The sequence below is a fragment of the Erpetoichthys calabaricus genome, chromosome 9 (genome assembly GCF_900747795.2).
Source record: "Erpetoichthys calabaricus chromosome 9, fErpCal1.3, whole genome shotgun sequence".
NCBI classification, from domain to species: Eukaryota; Metazoa; Chordata; class Cladistia; order Polypteriformes; family Polypteridae; genus Erpetoichthys; species Erpetoichthys calabaricus.
In genome coordinates this window covers 38,472,442-38,492,680 of record NC_041402.2, presented here as the reverse complement: position 1 = coordinate 38,492,680, position 20,239 = coordinate 38,472,442, and the positions used below count along the sequence as shown (strand labels likewise).

Genomic DNA, 20,239 nt, shown 5'->3' with positions numbered 1-20,239 from the left:
GATGGTCGGGAATGAGTGAGGCCCGAGAGGAGCTCACGGGGTTGGATCATGTCTGCCGAGTACTGAGGGAGTAAGCACAACCAACTACTCTCACTATAGGCTGAGGGATGGCAGTAGGAGAAAGGAGCAGGGCTCACAGGATGTCAATGGGGACAGGTAAGAAGGCTGACTGCCATAGTGACTTGTGACTTATTTTTGTGTGAATTAAAACAGTGTTTTAACCTATGGATTTTAACCTATTTATTGATCATTTCTTGTTGATTTTAACGTCCACAAAATACACTGTTATTTTTGAGGATTATTTGTTTATTACAAAGGCTGCCCTGTACTTTATTTTGTTTGTAACACTTATTTATTGAAAATAAAAGCACAAAGCACTTTTTCTGCAACTACTCTTGCTGTGTGTTTGTGTCCTCCGTGCCTAGTCCATCTTTGTTTACATCCGTCGATATATATTATATACATATACATATAAATATATATATACACACATATATACATATGTATATATGTATCAGTGGCGGCTGCTAGCTTTTGAAACCGGGGAAGCTCATATTAGGCCTTCGTCATAAAATTCATTATGTTATTTGTACGTAAATTCTGCCCTCCGTTCCTTTTGCAGAAAATGGTCTGTGACCCTGTCGTACCAATTGGCCGTCTTTTCCAGGGACTTAACCAGTTTCCTCTCAATGGCCAGGAGATCAAGGTTGCTCAAACGATCTTGGCCCATCGTGTTGCGGGTGTATGACTTGACCCGTTTTAAACAGGAGAAGCTCCTCTCTACACCTGCTGATGTAGCGCCAATTGTTGCCACTAACGACAACAGCTTATATAGCTGAGGCATTGCACTATCCAACTCCATGTCTTTAAAAAACACCAAGAAATCACACAGCTTACCCCTGCTCCCCTGTAAGTCATGATCTGAATATAGTACTTGAAGTTCAGATCTCAGTCTCCCTGAGTCAAAGAAATGGCCATAACTTTTCAGCACACTTTCAAATGCCTCCTCTGGAAACACTTGTCTCATTTCATCAAATTTCCCTAGATTGACTAAATCTAAGAAGCTCATGCTTTCCAAATTTGAAAAACGCTGAGAAATCTGCTCCATGAGATAGTCTAGGATGGCCATGTACAAATTTCTGTAGCGGTCCTGGGGATCCTGTAATTGTGACAGATGGCGCTTTCTAATAGGTTCATCTCGAGGGTTTGATGTGAGATTTGCTGCTTTTGCATAAACTGCTTGATAAGCCTCCTCTGACCTCTTCTCCTTGACAAAAGCAAGGAGAGACCCAATTCTTTTTTTGCAGTAAAGAACATCCATAGCCCTTTGCTGGACAATACCAAAGACAACATCTGTCTCAGAGAATATTTGTTCAAATCCTCCAGTTTCATTATGAAACCTTTGGCAGCATCTAATGTGTCATCATCCATGCTCTCATCCTGGGTAATCTTGTCAAAAGTCTGCAGGAGGCCATCATAATTGTTTGCCACAGTGCTCACTATCCGTGATGTGAAATTCCATCGAGTAGGAGCGTTTCTGGGCAACCTTGAAGACCCTGCAGACTCAAGAAAAGACATCCTTTTTGTGGACTTTGAAAAAAATGTGGTGAACCCAGAGAGAGATGCAAAAAGTATTCTTGACTCAGGCAAGCATTTAGCACCCTGGGACAACACCGGGTTCAGTCTGTGTGCATAGCAATGCACAAACACTGCACTAGCGGCTATTACTTTAACTTTGGCCTGTAGGCCATTGAGAGATGAAGCAAAGACAGCAGCCCAATCATAGGTTTGTGCCACAAGTTTTTCTGTAAAACTGTAGCCCTGTAGCCCACAGACTGAGCATCTCGACCCCCTGACACATCCAAAAATCCAATGAAGCACTCTTGAATTTTACCTGCACTATCTACATATCTAACAATGACAGACAGTTGGGCATGGCAAGATATGTCAGTTGCTTCATCCACCTGCCATGCAAAAAAAGGAGCAGTCTGAATTTCACCTTTTATATGATCAGAAACAGTGGCTGCGAGAGCAGAGATCAAGTAATTTTGGATTGAGTGGGACATACCAGAAAACACAGCTGATGACTGAAATTGTGTGGCCAAGACAGAGTCATATTTAGCTAATGTTTCTGTAAATTCCCTGTAATTCCCCTTATTTGCTGATTCACTACTCTCATCATGCCCCCTGAATGCCAGCTCCTGACGGCAAAGCAAAGGAAGTCACATCAATTAGATGGTTTAGGAAGGCCCTGTTTTTTTTTACTGTTTCATTATGTTTTGCCACCTGAATGCGAAGACCTTCATTGATTGCATGTTCAACCGTGACCCTGCCCATACAACTTAACCTTGCACATGAACTCACATGTTCTTTGCACTTTTCATGCCTTTTGTATGCCCTGTCAAAGTTACCCAGATCCCCAAAACCCATGTTTGACCAAACACATCCCATTCCCTGAGAAGGATTCGTCAAGAGGCATGGCCAACAATACATTTCTTTGTCACAGCACTTCCAGTCAGCCAGTTCACCTTGTCATACCAGGAGAGCTGAAAAGACCTGTTATTTGTTCCTGATTTTTGCACTAGATCAATCTTGGGCGTTGGTCTGCCCTGCCGTTTAATTCTGAGTCTCTCCTCGTAAGGAAGACTACTAAATGGTTTTGCCAAAAGCAGGTCAACAATATTAGCACCGTCTGCGTCTGCCATTATGCACAGCTTGCTAGCTGGCTAGTTTCCCCTTCCACGAGCTACTTTAATTATATGAACGAACTAACTTTACAATGCTGAAACAAGGAGCAAAGTCAAGAATGCTATAATATGTTTTTTTTTTTTTTATTATTCAAAGAATGATTTGTACAAACAAAAATGGTTTATATCACCAGCAAACAATACAGAGTGCAGCAGTTTGTCGTACGACTTCACCTGCAAATCCGCATGGGACTGAACTTGAATCTCTGTAGTGCTGATGTATACTTAAGACATGCTGTCAATCAAAAAAGGGGTTCCGCCCTTTAAACAGCTCCTCCAATCATCATGCAGCAGCCCAGTGTCCTGGCCCGCCCACTGCTCCATTCACTCCCAGAGAAGCTGAGCTTCCCTGGAAGTGACGATTTTGGTGCATTTATACAGCTTTTCTGCAGTGAAAAAAGCTCCTCTGTGCTTACCCATAGAGCTCCAGTGAAGCTGGGCTTCAGGAGGGTTTAACGTGCTGTGCTGCACGGAAATGTATGACAAGAAAATCGCGTCAAACAATCTACAATAAATACCTGATTCTGAACGAGCTAGTCATGAAGTTGAACGCGTTCTAGCGCACTTTTATTAAAACCAATATAAATACGACAGTGCATATATGAGCATTTATTTTCTGACATAGTAGAGGAAGCGGAGCTTCCCTTGTAGTCTTAGAGCAGTCGCCACTACTCTATTATGTATATACTGTATATATATATATATATATATATATATATATATACACACACAGTGTGTATTATATATATATATATATATATATATATATATATATATATATATATATATATATATATATATATATATATATATATATATATATATATATATATATATATAAAAATACACATACATATATATACACACACACACATATATATACAGTATGCTCTAGAGAGGAGAGGAATGAAGGTCAGTAGGAACAAGACAGAATACATGTGTGTGAATGAGAGGAAGGTCAGTGGAATGGCGAGGATGTAGGGAGTAGAGTTGATGAAGGTGGATGAGTTTAAATACTTGGGATCAACAGTACAGAGTAACAGGGATTGTGGAAGAGAGGTGAAAAAGAGTACAGGCAGGGTGGCATGGGTGGAGAAGAGTGTCAGGAGTAATTTGTGGCAGACAGATATCAGCAAGAGTGAAAGGGAAGATCTACAGGGTGGTAGTGAGACTAGCTTTGTTATATGGGTTGGAGACGGCGGCACTGACCAGAAAGCAGGAGACAGAGCTGGAGATGGCAGAGTTAAAGATGCTAAGATTTGCATTGGGTGTGATGAGGATCTACAGGATAAGAAATGAGTCCATTAGAGGGTGGCTCACGTTGGATGGTTGGGAGACAAAGTCAAAGAGGCGAGATTGCGTTGGCTTGGACATGTGCAGAGAAGAGATGCTGAAAATATTGGGAAAAGGATGCTAAGGATAGAGCTGCCAGGCAAGATGAAAAAAGGAAGGCCTAAGAGAAGGTTTATGGATGTGGTGAGAGAGGACATACAGGTGATGGGAGTGACAAAGCAAGATGTAGAGGACAGGAAGATATGGAAAAAGATGATCCGCTGTGGCAACCCCTAACGAGAGCAGCCGAAAGAAGAAGAAGTATACACAAGACAATAAACTTGAAATAAACTTAGATAAGGGCCAATATTTGAGACCACAGATACACATGGTGTTGCAATGTTATCTTTTGTGCTTGTTTTATTTGTAGTCATTTAGAAAGACTATGTTACTATCTATTCAATATATTTTATTTGTTATTTCGATGGCTTATGGCAACATTTTGGATTCAAGACTGCTAAAATAGAATCCGCTAGTGTTGACAACATACAGTTTTTAAGTGAGAAATCTTCTATTATTTGTAAACATATTATTTGGAAACTTCATCTTTAGCTTTTTTACTCTTCATGTGCATTAAAATATCAATATAGTGACTGGTGGAAAATCATTTTCATGGACTACACATAGGTAATTGTCACCCATAGCATAGTAAAAAAAAATAGTCAGTGTAAGAACTTTTCCTGAAAAACATCTTTAATGTCCAAAATTAGAACACTAGAGCAATCTAGATGAGGACGAGCCATTCAGCCCAACAAAGCTTGCCAGTCTTATCCCTATCCTATCCAATAGGTTAATCATTCATCACTGTTAACCTCTTAACATAATAAATGAATCACAAAGACGTTATATCAATTGGTGCCCTGTCCAGGTTTGGTTCCTGCCTTACACCTGATGCCACCAGGGCAGGCACTTGTTCCAATGTTCCTGAAGTGTATTAAGCAGGCACACTAATGGAGGGATGGATAATATGTCAAAAATAATTAGCAATTATCGTATAACCTGGCTATACCTCTAAAAAGCAAAATGCAATTACAAGCTGCATCTTTAAAGTACTCTGTTAATGGCTACATAACATAGATTATACAGCAAATAAATACAAAGAGCCCAAGTAACATTGCAACTAAAGGTAACACTATCAGAAATATGAAAAATGTATTCAATACTGTCAGGTTTCTTCTTCAGAGTTTAAAACTGATCATTTGAATTTATGGATACTTACAACTGAGTTTGGATAACGGAGGATGACTGGCTGAACTGGAACTCCAGGAATGAAGGCACCTGTAAAAACAATTTTTTATACAAAATTATGAAAGACACTATAAAACAACAAATCTAGGTTTGCTTTCTGATTGCTTAAGCTAATCCATACTATGCATTCCTCATAAAGTATTTGTAATAAAAAACATACCACCAGCTTTAAACAAATTAAGTAAAAGAAATATCATACTAAAATAAGGCATGCACCATCCATTCTGCATCTATAAATTAAAATGAAGATCTCACCCTAGCTATATTTTTTAAATGACAAAATACAGTTTCAGTAACTTGAGAGACTGTTTGCGGTCCAAAATGCTTATAATGTGATATCTGGGTCATTTTAGGCCAACCATGAGCATTTCAAATTCATCATTAAGTTTTAAAAAATTGCTTGCTATCCACAATCTAATGTCAGAGATAACATTTTTCTAAATAACTTCAACATATATTATAATACTGATATAAAGTATATCATCAGTATATGAATGGTAAGATATATACCTCTCCATACAGTATCTTGTCTAAGAGTTACTGAATAAGCAGAACACAAAAGAGGCCCCATAAATGTAATTTGAGGCACACCATAACTAACTGTGGCTATATAAGAACAACTACTGACAACAGAAATGGAATACCTTTCTTGAAGGTACAACCTAAACAATAATAGTTCTGTACCAGAGATACCTACCCATTCTTTACGATGGTCACATCGTCAACAATATCAAAAGTTGAGCTAAGATCCAGGAGGGGAAAAAAAAGAACGTGCGACTCATTTCCATTTGTCTTCGTACGAATATCATTTGTTACTGTTACTAATGTTGCTTCCATACAATAATAATTTATTTTATTTATAGGCGCCTTTCAAGGCACACAAGGACACCATGCTCACCACAATAACCAGACAGGAACTTTTCACACAAATTGTTTAAATTTATGAATCTGATCAACATCTTTGTATAAACTCTGGGCCAAAAAGGGACATGTAGGTATTGGGGGACAGTCAATCAAACCTCAGGATGTAAAAATTCATTCTGGATTTATCACAGCAGTTTTAAAATAGGTGGGAACTAGCCTATTTAACAATATACTATTTCAATATCACATTTAACCATTTCAATAACCTTTTTCAATAGTCTTGTAGGCAAATCATATACTGGAATTAAGCCTTCCAAAGGCACCAGAAAGATAATGAGGCTGTAGAGGACTAGCAAGAATTTAGGGCAATTACTATGAATATGAAGGTAAAAGAAGAATGACTCTGTTTGACCTAGGAGGGATCCAACTGCTCTACAAAAGCAAAGCAGTAGGCTGGAATCCTTTTTTTAAACGGGTACAGCTACCTCATTGGCTGAAAAATGCCACAATGTATCAGAGCAGGGGTTCTAAACCTGAGGTCCGTGGATGGGTTTCAGGGAGTCCGTGAGGTCAGATAAAAATTAACATTTATATTCACTATACAGCCTGGTACTGTTGATTTAGAGTAGATGTAGTAGTCCATCCATCCATTATCCAACCCGCTATATCCTAACTGCAGGGTCACAGGGGTCTGCTGGAGCCAATCCCAGCCAACACAGGGTGCAAGGCAGGAAACAAACCCTGGGCATGGCGCCAGCCCACCGCAAGATGTAGTAGTAGTAGTAGTAGAAAATGTAGTAGTAGTAGTAGATCTATTTTAATTTGCACAAGAGGATTGTATTTCATAATTATAATGAGTAGCCATTACTTTTTGCATACAAAAGGAGTGTTTTTTTTAATTGTTTACTTTAAAGTTTAATAATACTTTGTGTATGTCATACATGTATGAGACAATCAAATCTTGATAAATAAAGTACATTATATTCTTCGCATGCAAAGTTGTGTTTATGTGAATATTTCTGGAGAAGGGGGTCTTGTGGTATAGCGGGTCCACAGCTCCCGTTCTAAGGCCAGTTTTAAAATACATAATCACCGCGCTCGCGGCTTAGCGAGGGGGCATGGTGGTGTGTGGCCGAAGCGGTTCCTGAGGAGTTCGTGGTGTGGGTGTTTCTCACCTAAGTGCACAGGTAAGAAACGGTCCACATCCGTAATTGTTCTCAGGAGCTGGTGATTTGCCACAACTGCCACGTCCTCTTAATAAATGGAAGCGCGAGGCGGCTAAAGGGGAAAAAAAAGAAAGAAAAAAAGAAAGGAAAGAGAAAGAAAAGAGAAAGAAAGACGGAGGTTGCTGGAGAGCAGGAAGCAGTGTGGCGAGAAAGCCGGTGTGAGCAAGCGAGCAGATAGGCAGCTAGAAGGTGAGCCCCAAGAAGGGTGTTTGGCCAACACTCGGTGGGGGCAGAAGGAAGTGGTCGCTCCAGCTGAGCGAGCAGGGAGCTGGAGTGATCAGTTGAAGGACCACAGGCTGCGTAAGGCCGTGAAGGCAGCAGGAGTCGGGAGGCTTGGTGGGTGAAGTCCTTGATGTGAGTGTCCTGGTCGTCAAGGAAACCAAGTCTCGGTCTGGGTTGAGTGCGCGACCGAAGCCAGGGATCGGGAGGCCTCTAGACCAGTCGAGCGAAGAAAAGGTCAGCTGCTGAGAGCTGCCAGGTAAAAAGAAGCACCAGGCTTTGTGTTAAGGATTTCTTCCTGCATTGTGTTTTAACCTCGGTTTTTAAAGGATTGTTTTTTCTAATGGATTTTAACCTCCACTTGTCACTTTTTGTTTTATTGGATTATTTATTTAATGACATTTGAAGTACTGCACTTTATTTATTTGAACATTGTTTTTGATTGTTGTTTTAAATAAAAGTACTTGGCACTTTTGTACACCATCCCCTTGCTCTATCATTGTGCCTCACTGCGAGCTCATCGGTAACATTACCGACGGTGCAGGGTTCAAGGGCTCCCGGACAGAAGATAGGAGCATGGAGTCGGACCCGCATCGTCACAGGTCTATAGCTTTCATCAGATTCTTAAAGGGGTCTGTGACTCAAGAAAGGTTAAGAATCACTGCATTAGAGGTTCTGAGTTTTAAAATGCTTCCCTGAACTCATAAGTAAGAGTACATAAGGTTTCGAGGCATTGTATGAAGATGAAAAAAAGGTTTTTTCTGTGCTATAAGGGAAAGAAGGTTAAAGACATCACATTTCAGCTGTATATCCTTCATCAGGTATCCAACTGAAAAGGAAAGAGCAGGAAACAAATGGGGGAAGGAGAGAAAAAAAGAATGAACATGAAATGAGAAAAGGTGAGAACAATTGAGAAAATCCTGCCATTAGAGAGGATAAAGGGAGTGATTAAAAAGTCTTATAATTAAAACCTGTAGAAATATACTGTATGATCCCATACCAAGAATGAGCTAAGCTGCTGCTGTTTTTCTTAGAAAAGTGACTTTGAAGCCCTACGAAAAAACACAAATCCTATTAAGATATACTAGTATATCCAGAATTAAGAGGTAATTGGGCAAAGCTTCACTTGTCTAAAAGTATAAAGACCAAGATATAACAGAAAGAGAAAGAGATAGGTCATAAGAGAATGGGTTTGTGCTGGTTCAGCAGTGGGAAAGGTGATAATTCACAACCAGAAAGCTGGTGCAACAAGGTCTAGGTGGAATGCAGTACATGCTGTTATTTATTTTTTTTTAATCTGTCCCTTGTTACTTTGCACTTCCCTGCACTGCCATTAGAGTGTTTATCAGTAGTAGGAAAATGTAGGTAAACTTGAAAGTGGCTTAATTAATGGTTTTCATGTGGCAAGATGACCCATGTAATGTGTCATGGCCCATGCTGGCTATACATATGCAAAGGTGGGATACTGCTGGTGATTATCGTGGCAAGTTTTCTTTTATATCAGTTGTGAAAGATTTAGGTGGCCCTAATGCTGTGGGAAGACCAGTTGACTGTACAAAAGGTTTACACATTACCTGCATTCATGCTGTCCATGATTAACAAAAAGATGGTGCATGGATTATGCCTTGAGTGGTACTGCACTTGAGCAGCCTTAAATGTGTTGTCCAGATATTAGGTCATCACCAGATATGAGAACTACTAAAAATATGACTGACTATCTCCAGATTTACACATAAAGAATATGCAGAAAACTTTCCTGAACAGCACACCGGCAGACCAACAGGGGTGTGTGCCCTGCGGTGGGCTGGCGCTCTGCCCAGGGTTTCTTTCCTGCCTTGCACCCTGTGTTGGCTGGGATTGGCTCCAGCAGACCCCCGTGACCCTGTAGTTAGGATATGGCGGGTTGGATAATGGATGGATGGATGGATGTTGTGACATTCCACAATACATTTATTTATTTGCATAATTATTTATTTGCTTAATTAGTTTTGCCTGAAATATTCCTCCATTGTTGACATGATGTACAATAAAAAAACAATATTGGTGGCAGTCTTTTCTGAATTATTCTGGAGGTCACAGTTCTGTATTAGATGAGTGCAAGATTATAACACCTTTCAAAGAAACCTACTACCTGTCTATTATATTTACTCCCAACTAATTTTTTTTTTTAATTCAGTTGCAGCAGGTATATAGCCAATACCTGTACTATACATTATTAATACATCCTTAATAAATATAATGTTTCATTTATTTTTTTTTAAAGAAGCCAATATTTAAACATTGGGAGAAAGAAAAACAGGTGTGTACTCTGAAATGAAGCTGGCCCACACAAGAGTATCTTCATCTAAGCACTAAAATCCTTAAAGCACCCAAACAATGCACAGAGACACTTGTTGCCACCACTTGTCTAAATCAGTGGTACCTTATACAGCCAAAATGTAAGCAGCTTAAAAACTTACTCACCTGCTCTACAGACATATTTTTAATAGCTAAGAGGAATGCTCAAAAGAATTTTGGGTAATAGTTGTTTGTAGCAAGGCAGCAAATTGTAGCTTGCAACAGTGAGCAATCTAGATAGATCTCATGTTTGCCTCCAACCAATCTAAAATTACATGACATTCTCCAGAAAGTTTATAACAATATTCATTATACTGTATTATAAATAAAATAAAAGAAAACAATTTTATAAGACATAAATTAATTGTGCGTATAAAATAACAGAATGCCTACATTCTTGGTAATTTAAATTCCAAACTGTTTTGCAAATAACTTTTTAATCAAGTTCATGCATCATAAGTCTATCAATCTAATTTTTAAATCTGCATTATTTAGCACAGGGTTGTGCAGAATTGGAGCTTATTCTGGCCATATTGTTTGCCAGGCAAAAACCAGCCAGCCAAAATTACTTTAAATTGGGGATGCACTGATACCATTTTTCTCTGGCTGTACAACCACCGATACTTGGTTCTTAATATTTGCCGATACCAATAGAATTGCAGTGAGAGTGAAGTCTGGAAGATAGTATTTGTTTATTATGTTCATCAACTGTCCAGCACTTGTCGGCTGATTTATACTGAATTACAAATTCTCCAAGCACTCAAACTAATGTAATTAAAAGAAGAGAAGCAAGAAGCCTCAAATAAAATAGGTATATTTGTCTGCTGTATACACAAGATCCTACAGACATTTTGTATACCTCTATCCTGATTAGCCAAATCTCAGCTCTGAAAGAAGCATGCTCAGTGTGCAAAAGAATGAAAGGCCAATCAGCCGGAAATAATCCCATCTCAGAATATTTTAAAAGTCCATGACACAACGTGTGTGCACAAGGAAGTAAGTCTAATTTCTTAAAGTAAAAAGGGAATGCAAATCATCACTGGATAGTTGTTTTTTTTTTTGTTTTTTTTTTGCCGAGTGTGCAAGTTATTTTGTTTTTGTATGAAAATTGGATAATTTATAGGATGAAGAGCATGTTAACGGTCTACACTAACTTTTTAGTAAGGCAAATTTATGACTCCCCAAGTTTTAAAAAACCCAATTTATACACATTCAAGATAACGGACAAAAAAAAAAAAAGGGATTTAAGCAGGATTATTCAAGAGTTCTTCTTCATAGGTATAATAGATTGACATTTTTGTTTACAAAAATATGATTTCATCTTTAATTTCAGTCAGATGAAAAGGTAATAATACATCTTCAATATACTGCAGAATCACAATAGTCAACATTTTCAAACATTAATCATTTACAATATTATTTGATAATATAATTATGAAAAGTAATCTAAATAAAGGCAAAGCAAGACTCCCAAAGATGAAGAGTTTATAACACAAGCAGGATTGTTTGTTCATCTCTCTACTCATCTTGTGAATAAGAAAAATATTATAACTTCTTCAGTATAATGCTGATGCTTCAATGATAGCATCATCCCATACAGCAGAAATGGAATCAGTTGTTTGCAAACTAGTATAATTTCTTTCTGCCCTATAAATTAATTCATACCAATTAATTCATACATATAAAATACGCAGATTAAGTTATAGGAATAAGAGTTCATTCTTCACATTTGAGTGCAGTTTTGAGTTTTCAATTTTTGTTCCTTATGAAAAAGCGGACTAAATTATCTTGCTCATTTAAAAAAAAATGTAAGGACATTTTGTTGTCAGAGAGGTGTGAGGCATTAGTCTGCAGTACACATCAAGGCCAACATATACAGTATATATATCTAAAAAAAAAAGTTTTTAATCTGGTTTGGCCATCTACTTTTTGTTAGGACAGTGACCAAGCATGTAAGCTTAATTGTTTAAGGTCACTTCTTATCAACATCACTAGGCACCTGGTTGTAAAGAATGTTTTTCTCCCTAAGGTATAGTTTTAGGAAGGAATTGTCTTAGCTTGCTGATATAGAAGAACACTTGGGCCACAGCTGCACCATAAAGAGGTATAATATATCTTTGAAATGTACTTACCTTGCTTAAAAGTGATTAGACAGGAACGATTTGTGCAGGTGCCTTCTGGAAAAATCAGCACCTTTTGGGAGCAAAGATGAATTAGCTATACAAGAAAACATTACAAGGACCAACTTATGTTTTAGATATAATGATTGCTATTTTCTCCTACAATAACTACATAAAACAAGTTTTGCTTAAGTTATTTAAAAAGAACTTACAGAAAAGGACACAATCAAAGCAAAATTATTATATTCAAGTAACGTGTTAGACACAAAGACAATAGGTTTCATTTAGTGCATAATCACCTAAATCATGACTATGGTGTTGCAGGCATGGGAATAAGTTCTCTTAGAATGTTCCAATTAAAATTAATTTAATAAACTGCTTATGCTGTCTTACATGAGGATTAAGCTAGAAGTCTGCACAGTGCAGTTTTTTTATCCCACTCCCTGACCACTGCTGACAACTTTCATTCTGTTACTGCATACTCCATTTTCTGCAAAAGTTCCATCCTATTCCAATTGCATTCCCATTTTCCCCATCTAAAAGGAACATAAACTAGGCACAAAGCTTAAATGGATTATTTAAAAATGAAGAATCTACAAGGGGAAAAATAAGAAAACAATATTATAACCAGTAATCACTATCATGCATCTGCCTTTACAAGCGGCTATACATATGCACAGCAATGCCTGTAATTAATCATTTGAAAACACAATTAAAAAAAGAAAAAAAATGCCTCTATATTACAAATACATGCATGCCTTCTTTTTGTTTTTTTCTGACCGTATGCACATTTATAGTTAAACAGTATTGATTAAAAAATTATTATAATTTATCTATTTAGATTTCCAGAGACTCATCTACACTGGGACTTCCTGCTGGTAACTACATGTCTACGTCCTGCATCTGCTCAACTTTTAAATTTAGTCCTGCTCTGCAAAACCTTAAGTCAGACTGCAGTAATGCAGATCTTTAGGACATTTTACAACAAGCACCACATACTGTAAGTACATGCTAATGGCAGTACATGCTAATGGCTTAGTGGATTTTACTGCTGAATGGCCTATAAAAAGTGAATTGTATGCTTTACTAGATTAATTACTTATGTTCCCAAACAGTGCTACCCCTGTGTCTCTTCACCTTTCAAGTTCACTACTGATGCCTGGTTAAAGCAATGCAACTCCAACCAAAACCATTCATCTGTCCATCCACAATGTATTCCATTACAAGGTCATGGGAAGATTAAAACCTATTCTAGAACATTAGGCTTAAGATAGGAACCAGTTAATGTATTTCAGGGTATGTGCTCATTCACCGTTACTCATATAGGGACTATTCAGAGAAGTCCAATGGTCTAAACTTTAGAAACAAAATCTAATTTAAAAATAACTCCTCAGTGGATGGATAAAGAATTATATAGAATTAGTAGAAGAAAAAAAGATTTATAATTCATATTTGCCAAACTGCTACAACTGAGGGTGGATACTTTGTTGTTGTGTCCAGTAAACACTGAATGTACAGTAGGTTTTATACTATACTTGCTGTGTTCTTCCTCCTCTTTTGTGTGCAGTACACTTTGTGCATAATTGGTTCAAAATACCTATGTAGTTCTAGAGGACCAATTTAAATACTTTTAGCGTACAAGCGTGAGTTTTCAATCAGATACAGATTTTTTGTCAGTGTATTTCCTGTTGGGTAGCAATTTCAAAGTTAATATATGTAGATACAGAACTGGTAAACCTGACCTGTGCTAAACTCCCTGCTTCCCATTCTCTAGTTTAAGCAATCTTCATCTAATCTATGCATCTTTTCAATACATTAGTGAATTGCAAAACTAGGAATGCTGTAAATCCTTGTCTATGTAATTTGCTTTGAAGTGGATGATGCTAACTGAATCCAACACATCTCTGGCCAGGTGCTCCCTATTTATTTCTAGTACAAACACTGTCTCTATAATATAATGGCTTTATCTTACTTCACTATTGAATGTGAAAATAAATTTGTTTACTTTGTCTTCTATTAGTTTCTAGCTTGAATATTCTCAGGCTTAAACATGGATTAGTTTATTACCACTGTCTAGTACCTTTTCTGCTTTTTTTATTTTGTGTGTCCTTCTCTTATTTTTTTCCAACAATAAACAACTTCTTGGCCTATTGTCTGCCCACCCCCATCAGGTTGTGCATGCACAGGTTATCTATTACAACAACTTTTGGTTGTTCTCACTTGTAGAATAAATTATGTTCCTATGCTAAGAAGAAGTTTATATATATTGCGACAATAGGGGGCGCTGTCGCACCTCCAAACCCGCAGACAACCCGTCCAGACACCAGGTAAAAGTATCTTAATACATAATTCGCCTGCCTCCTCACTCACTCACTCATGTCCGTCTGAAGCCGAATGTACAGTCGCCTTCTGCGCACTCACTGACGTCAGTCCAAAGCCGAATGCGCAGTCGCCTTCTGCGCACTCCCTGATGTCAGTCCAAAGCCGAATGCGCAGTCGCCTTCTGCGCCGCTGCCCGAAAAACCTTACGAGACCGAAATCCAACCCCAACATTGTGGCAGGCGGCGGATTTAGCCTACGCATTATACAACTGTCTTCAACAGGTACATTCATGACTTAAACATTTCAAAGTTTGTCTCACTTCCAACTTATACAAATGCCTCTAAAGAGAAAATTTGCTTCATTGCGGCAGGCGGCGGATTTAGCCTACGCATTTCGGGATTATTATTCTGAAATCCCAAATCCTTCCACCCAGGCGTAGGATATTAACCCCGATCACAGCCAACCCTCACATTCAAAATAATACGTAAGAACATATTATTATTAAGTACTTTCAGCGGGCGAGTGATGTGAAGGTGCAAGTTAAAGATGGGCCACATCAAGGGAAATTACTACCAAACAGTGAGAGTGTCTTCACAAAAAATGTAGTCTACAGAGAGATTTTACAACTTTAGTTGCATACTGACAGGCCTCCAGTATACAAACAAAAAACGTTGTCATAGATAGCATGTCTTTTTTAAGTGTACAGTATTTTTTGCCGTGATAAAGTCATACATATCCCAAACCTCTTAGTTAATTATCATTACTTACATCACTTTCTTATTTATTTCTTACTTATCATTTGTTCTTCGTACACTACTGACACAAACTCATGCCCGTTTCATCTTACGTTGTCGAAACGGGCTTTTTGTCTAGTCAGAAATAATTTTAATTTATTCAATACTGTGCACAAAGCACCTCCACCATACACAAATCAATAATCAATAGTAATACATTAATCAATACAATACATCAATTCCTCCTCTCCACCCAGCAGCTCCGTTACACTTCCTCCCACCTCCATCTCAGTCTGCTGGGTTTCTCACAGTCCTTTTTATAGTGCTCGACCCGGAAGTGCTTCTGTCCTTCAGTCCATGTGATTCCATAGCATTTCCAGGTCAGATGAAAACTACTTTTTCTTCAGCCTGGAAGTACTTAATTTCTTCTGTCCCTGTGACTAGGGAGTACTTCCGGGCTATAAGGAAAATATAAATCCCTGTGCCTCCCTGCAGCATCCCCTGGCGGCCCCCACGGTATGCAGCAGGGCTGTGAAGCCGAACTCCATTGTCCATGATGCCCTGCGGGAATTTGGGGCACGTCCATGTTGCAGGGAGGACTCCATCTAGTGGCCTGGGGGTGTTGGCTGGGATAAGCTGCCGGCCATCTCTCACAATATATATACAGTGATACCTTGACTTACGAGTGTCCCAACTAACGAGTTTTTTGAGATACTAGCAGTCTCTTGGCCGATTTTTTGCTTTGACTTGAGAGCTAAAATTTGGGTTACGAGCCAGCTTCAGATACCCCAGCCCACCGCTAGCACATGCAGCTCGCCACAGTGAATGCCCCAACATCCCGTGACTCACTCATTCACTTTAAGCAGTTAGCTCGCAGTGGAAACTTCAGTGTTGTGCTCGCAGTTATTTTGCAAAGCTTTGGTTTTCCAACTATGGGTCTGAAGAAAGTGAGTGCGAAGGACAGTGCAGAGAAGAAGCAGCGAATGATGTCCATTGAAATAAAGAAAGAAATTATTGAAAAACATGAGCAAGGTCTGCGTGTAGTCGATTTGGCGAAGCAGTACGAGCGTAGCACTTCTACAATCTGCACCATACTGAAGCAGAAGGACTCGATAAAGGCTATAACGCCAGCCAAGGGCGTTAAAATAATTTCTAAGCAGCGGACATCTATCCATGAAAATATGGAGAAGCTGCTGATTGTGTGGTTTACGGAGAAGCAGCTCGCAGGAGATACCGTGACGGAGGCTATAATCTGCGAGAAGGCACGAGCTATTTACACAGATGTGCAGCAGCAGACCCCAGGCACTTCAACAGATGAGGCATCGGGCGAGCTGTTTAAAGCCAGTCGGGGCTGGTTCGAGAATTTTAAAAAGAGGACCGGCATTCACTCCGTTGTCAGGCATGGTGAGGCAGCAAGCGCGGATATAAAGGCAGCTGAGGATTACCTCAAAACTTTTGCAGGAGTTATAGCGGCCGAAGGATACATCCCCCAGCAAGTCTTCAATTGTGATGAGACAGGACTCTTCTGGAAGAAGATGCCAAGGAGGACTTATATAACAGCAGAGAAGAAGAGGATGCCTGGCCACAAACCCATGAAGGACAGGCTAACCCTCGCACTGTGCGCCAATGCGAGCGGTGACTGCAAGATTAAGCCACTGCTCATTTATCATTCAGAAAATCCCAGAGCCTAAGTCACAAAAGATTATGAAAGAAAGACTGCAGGTTATGTGGAGGGCAAACCCTTATCAATGAGTTCATCGAGGAGCACTCTGAAGAACTGACAACGAAGGAGCTACAGACGCAGCAGCACACGGAGGTTTTGCAAGAAATAAGTGATGCGGAGGAAGTTATCTCTACAAGTGAGATAAAGGAAATGTTGGGAATGTGGGAGAAACTTTCAGACTTTATTCAAAAGAAACACCCAGAAAAAGTTTCAACTGGGCACGCGACTACGCTATTTAATTTCACTTGCATGACTCATTTTAGAAACATTCTGAAAGGGAGGATGAAACAGACCTCATTGGACAAGTATTTTTCGAAAACCCCTGCAGATGAAAGTGGGGAAGGTGCGGCGAAAAGGGCAAAAATCAGTGAATAACATTCAGTTCAGCCTTTCTCCACCACCTCCGTCAGCATCTTCAACTCGTCTGATCTCCAAGGTAAATGCTGTACATTACACATTGTGCATTGTACTGTACTTAATAAAACCAGTTTATTGCAGTACATTCTATTGTATTGTGTTTTTATACAATATTCGTTATTTATAAGTATATTTTTCTTATTTAAAAACATGTAACAAAAAAATTGTAGTGTATTTTGGAGGTCTGGAACGGATTAATGACATTTCAATTCATTCAATGGGGAAAATTTTTTTGAGATAAGAGTATTTTGACTTACAAGCTCGGTCACGGAACGAATTAAACTCGTATCTCAAGGTATCACTGTATATCCATCCATCCATTATCCAACCCGCTATATATATATATATATATATATATATATATATATATATATATCAGAAAAACAAACCCTTCAGCTGAAAAGAGAGCTCAAAGTTCTGCATTGTCCCTTAGTAGAAAATGAAAATAACTATCAGCAGCATGAAAAGTAAACTTGCACTTCAGTGTAATAAGCCTCCTTCAGCAATCAGCCATCTGTCTGTCATAAAAGTCACTAGTGCCACAGTCTAAACAAAGGCAACTGAGCTAAGAAAGCATTACAGATGGATCCATGAAAACAATAATAGTTTAGTGTTTCTTTACTTGGGTAGTACCTTTGATAACACTAAAGGATATATCTTGTTCATGGATAGGTTTTTTTACTGAAAGCAACAGTTTTTTGTGTCAATTTTTATTAATATTATTATCACTGTTAATTCATTTTTTTCAAGCAATGATAAAATTACATATGAACAATAGAGTTATTAGGTCAACAATGTCAGCTGGCACAAGTTATTGTGTGAAAATATACATGTGATCAAAGCACCTGCATAGCTCAACAATGAATACGGTAATTTCCTTCATTAAAGTACATGGGTTTTTTTTTTTTAATTAAGTGATAGTATTGTACAAATGCAAAAATTTTGAGTGTCCTATCCGATTTTAACTGTGTTCCCCACACAGAACATTTTAAACAGTACATTTTAATAATAAGTATAAGCTTGTGCTTGCTATGGTTGTAATAATCACAAAGCTTTGGAGATGTCAAATTTTCTTGTTGAAGAACTGCATGGATAATGCAATGTTTCTTTTTCCTCTGAAGAGATTATCTTTCAAAAGCAGAAAATGCAAAGTCAAAATCTCAGAAACAGCAGAATTCAAACTAAAGTAATCCGATGAGATAACATCTCTTTAATATGCGGAAGGAAGTGGTTCAGCTGCAAATTTTTGATGTAACCTAGACCAATTGTCTGATAATGTGTAGAGTACAGTCATGTAACACTATTCTTACAAAGATGTTGCTCCATATTTTATTATTGCATATTAATGCAACAGTATGTTTATGTTGTCCTCATAATGGTGTATTAAAATGTGTATTTATGTGCTATTTGATGTGGTCAATGCTTTTGCTCTGCACTTGTGAAGCAAACTAGTTATAGAGTGTATTCATGCTGTAGAACAATTTCTTACCCAACTAAAATTATAAATACTGAAATATATATATAGGCATAGGCTGTGGACAATTCTAACTACCTTCAGGTTTATGTTGTCCAATTTAAACGAGGACAGTGAAAAAAATGTATTCTAAGTTCTTCTATTTTATCTTACCAAAGTTACATTTTAGTAACCTAATTTTTAGGTAATGCTTGCTCAATTTAATCTTACTGTTCAAATGAACCTAAGAGACATACGCAAGAACAAGAATCCAAAGATGAAAGATAGTACATTAAGCTCAACTAAAACTCGTCAAGGATTGCTATCCACCACATTTCCCCATTGCCTCCCTTCTTTGTGCATGCACCAATCTGTTTACTTGTGGAGAACAGTGGCTGTGACATGGATGATACCTGGTTGTGTGTGAACGTTTTGTTTTTATTTCCAAATATTTCAACCTGAATCAACGGGATAAACAAATATCTACAGGTTGTAAAAGGAACCGACAGCAAAGCATGCACTTTATTTTGTTGCAGGGTTGCTTAAAAAAAAAGTATGTGATATCTGATATTGCATGTTTTATTTGGAACATTTTCTTATATTTACCAAAGATCTATATATTTAAAATGCTTTTAACAGGGGATTGTTATTTTAAAAATTGCTTGAGTAAATAACTGCAGTTTAGTTTCAGATTTTACTGGCATTTACAAAAGTCATGTAATAAATTTAATAAATAGTAAAAATTAAAATAGTACTAAAATACTGTAAACAGAAAAGTGTTTACTTGATTCTAGGAGTCTACGCTCATTATTTCTGTCTACCTGTGCTATCCACCTCGGACAGGTTCAAATCAAATCAAGTAAACAGCATAGACATCATGTTTTTTATTTGCTACACAGGCTGACCTTTTGGTCTGGTATAATGATACGTACCCAATCCCTTTCCCTTGTAGTGGCCTTCTTCTCTTTGTATAGAGCCACCCACTTTTGCCAGTTCCTCTCAACATAACTCATGAACCTGACCACTCTTACAGCTGAAGTGTTATGCTGGGATAAATGCACCATTGGTCGCTACCGTATTCGCCTGATTTCACAACTCTAACCTAGTCATTTTGGGGCTTTGGCTTCCTGGTGTGTGTGTTGATTTATCATTATTTTCACCCATCCACTGCCAACAACACAAAGTTATTACCTATTAGCATTACAGCTATAAGCCTTGTTCACATGGCCTAAGTGGGTGCAAGAAAATCACTACCACACAGTTGTTGCTAGCGTATAATATCAGACAAAAAAAAACAGGTCGACAAGACTAATTTTCTTATTTTTAGACCCTCATTTGGTATTTTTATTATCATTTTTTTTAACCTTCTTCTACATTATTTACCATCCATCCATCCATTTTCCAACCCGCTGAATCTGAACACAGGGTCACGGGGGTCTGCTGGAGCCAATCCCAGCCAACACAGGGCACAAGGCAGGAACTAATCCCGGGCAGGGT

The 20,239-nt window shown here is 38.2% G+C and overlaps 1 protein-coding gene across 1 annotated transcript in view; it reads right to left on the bottom strand.

The window, feature by feature from the left end:
* Nucleotides 1-20,239, bottom strand: part of lpcat2 (lysophosphatidylcholine acyltransferase 2) — a 66,320-nt gene that overhangs the window by 16,686 nt on the left and 29,395 nt on the right. Inside the window, exons 5-6 of the mRNA XM_028809318.2 lie at nucleotides 12,106-12,166; nucleotides 5,299-5,357 (exon numbers count right to left, since the gene is read on the bottom strand). Of these exons, the coding sequence (XP_028665151.1) occupies nucleotides 5,299-5,357; nucleotides 12,106-12,166 (120 nt within the window). The remainder of the gene's footprint in view (nucleotides 1-5,298; nucleotides 5,358-12,105; nucleotides 12,167-20,239) is intronic.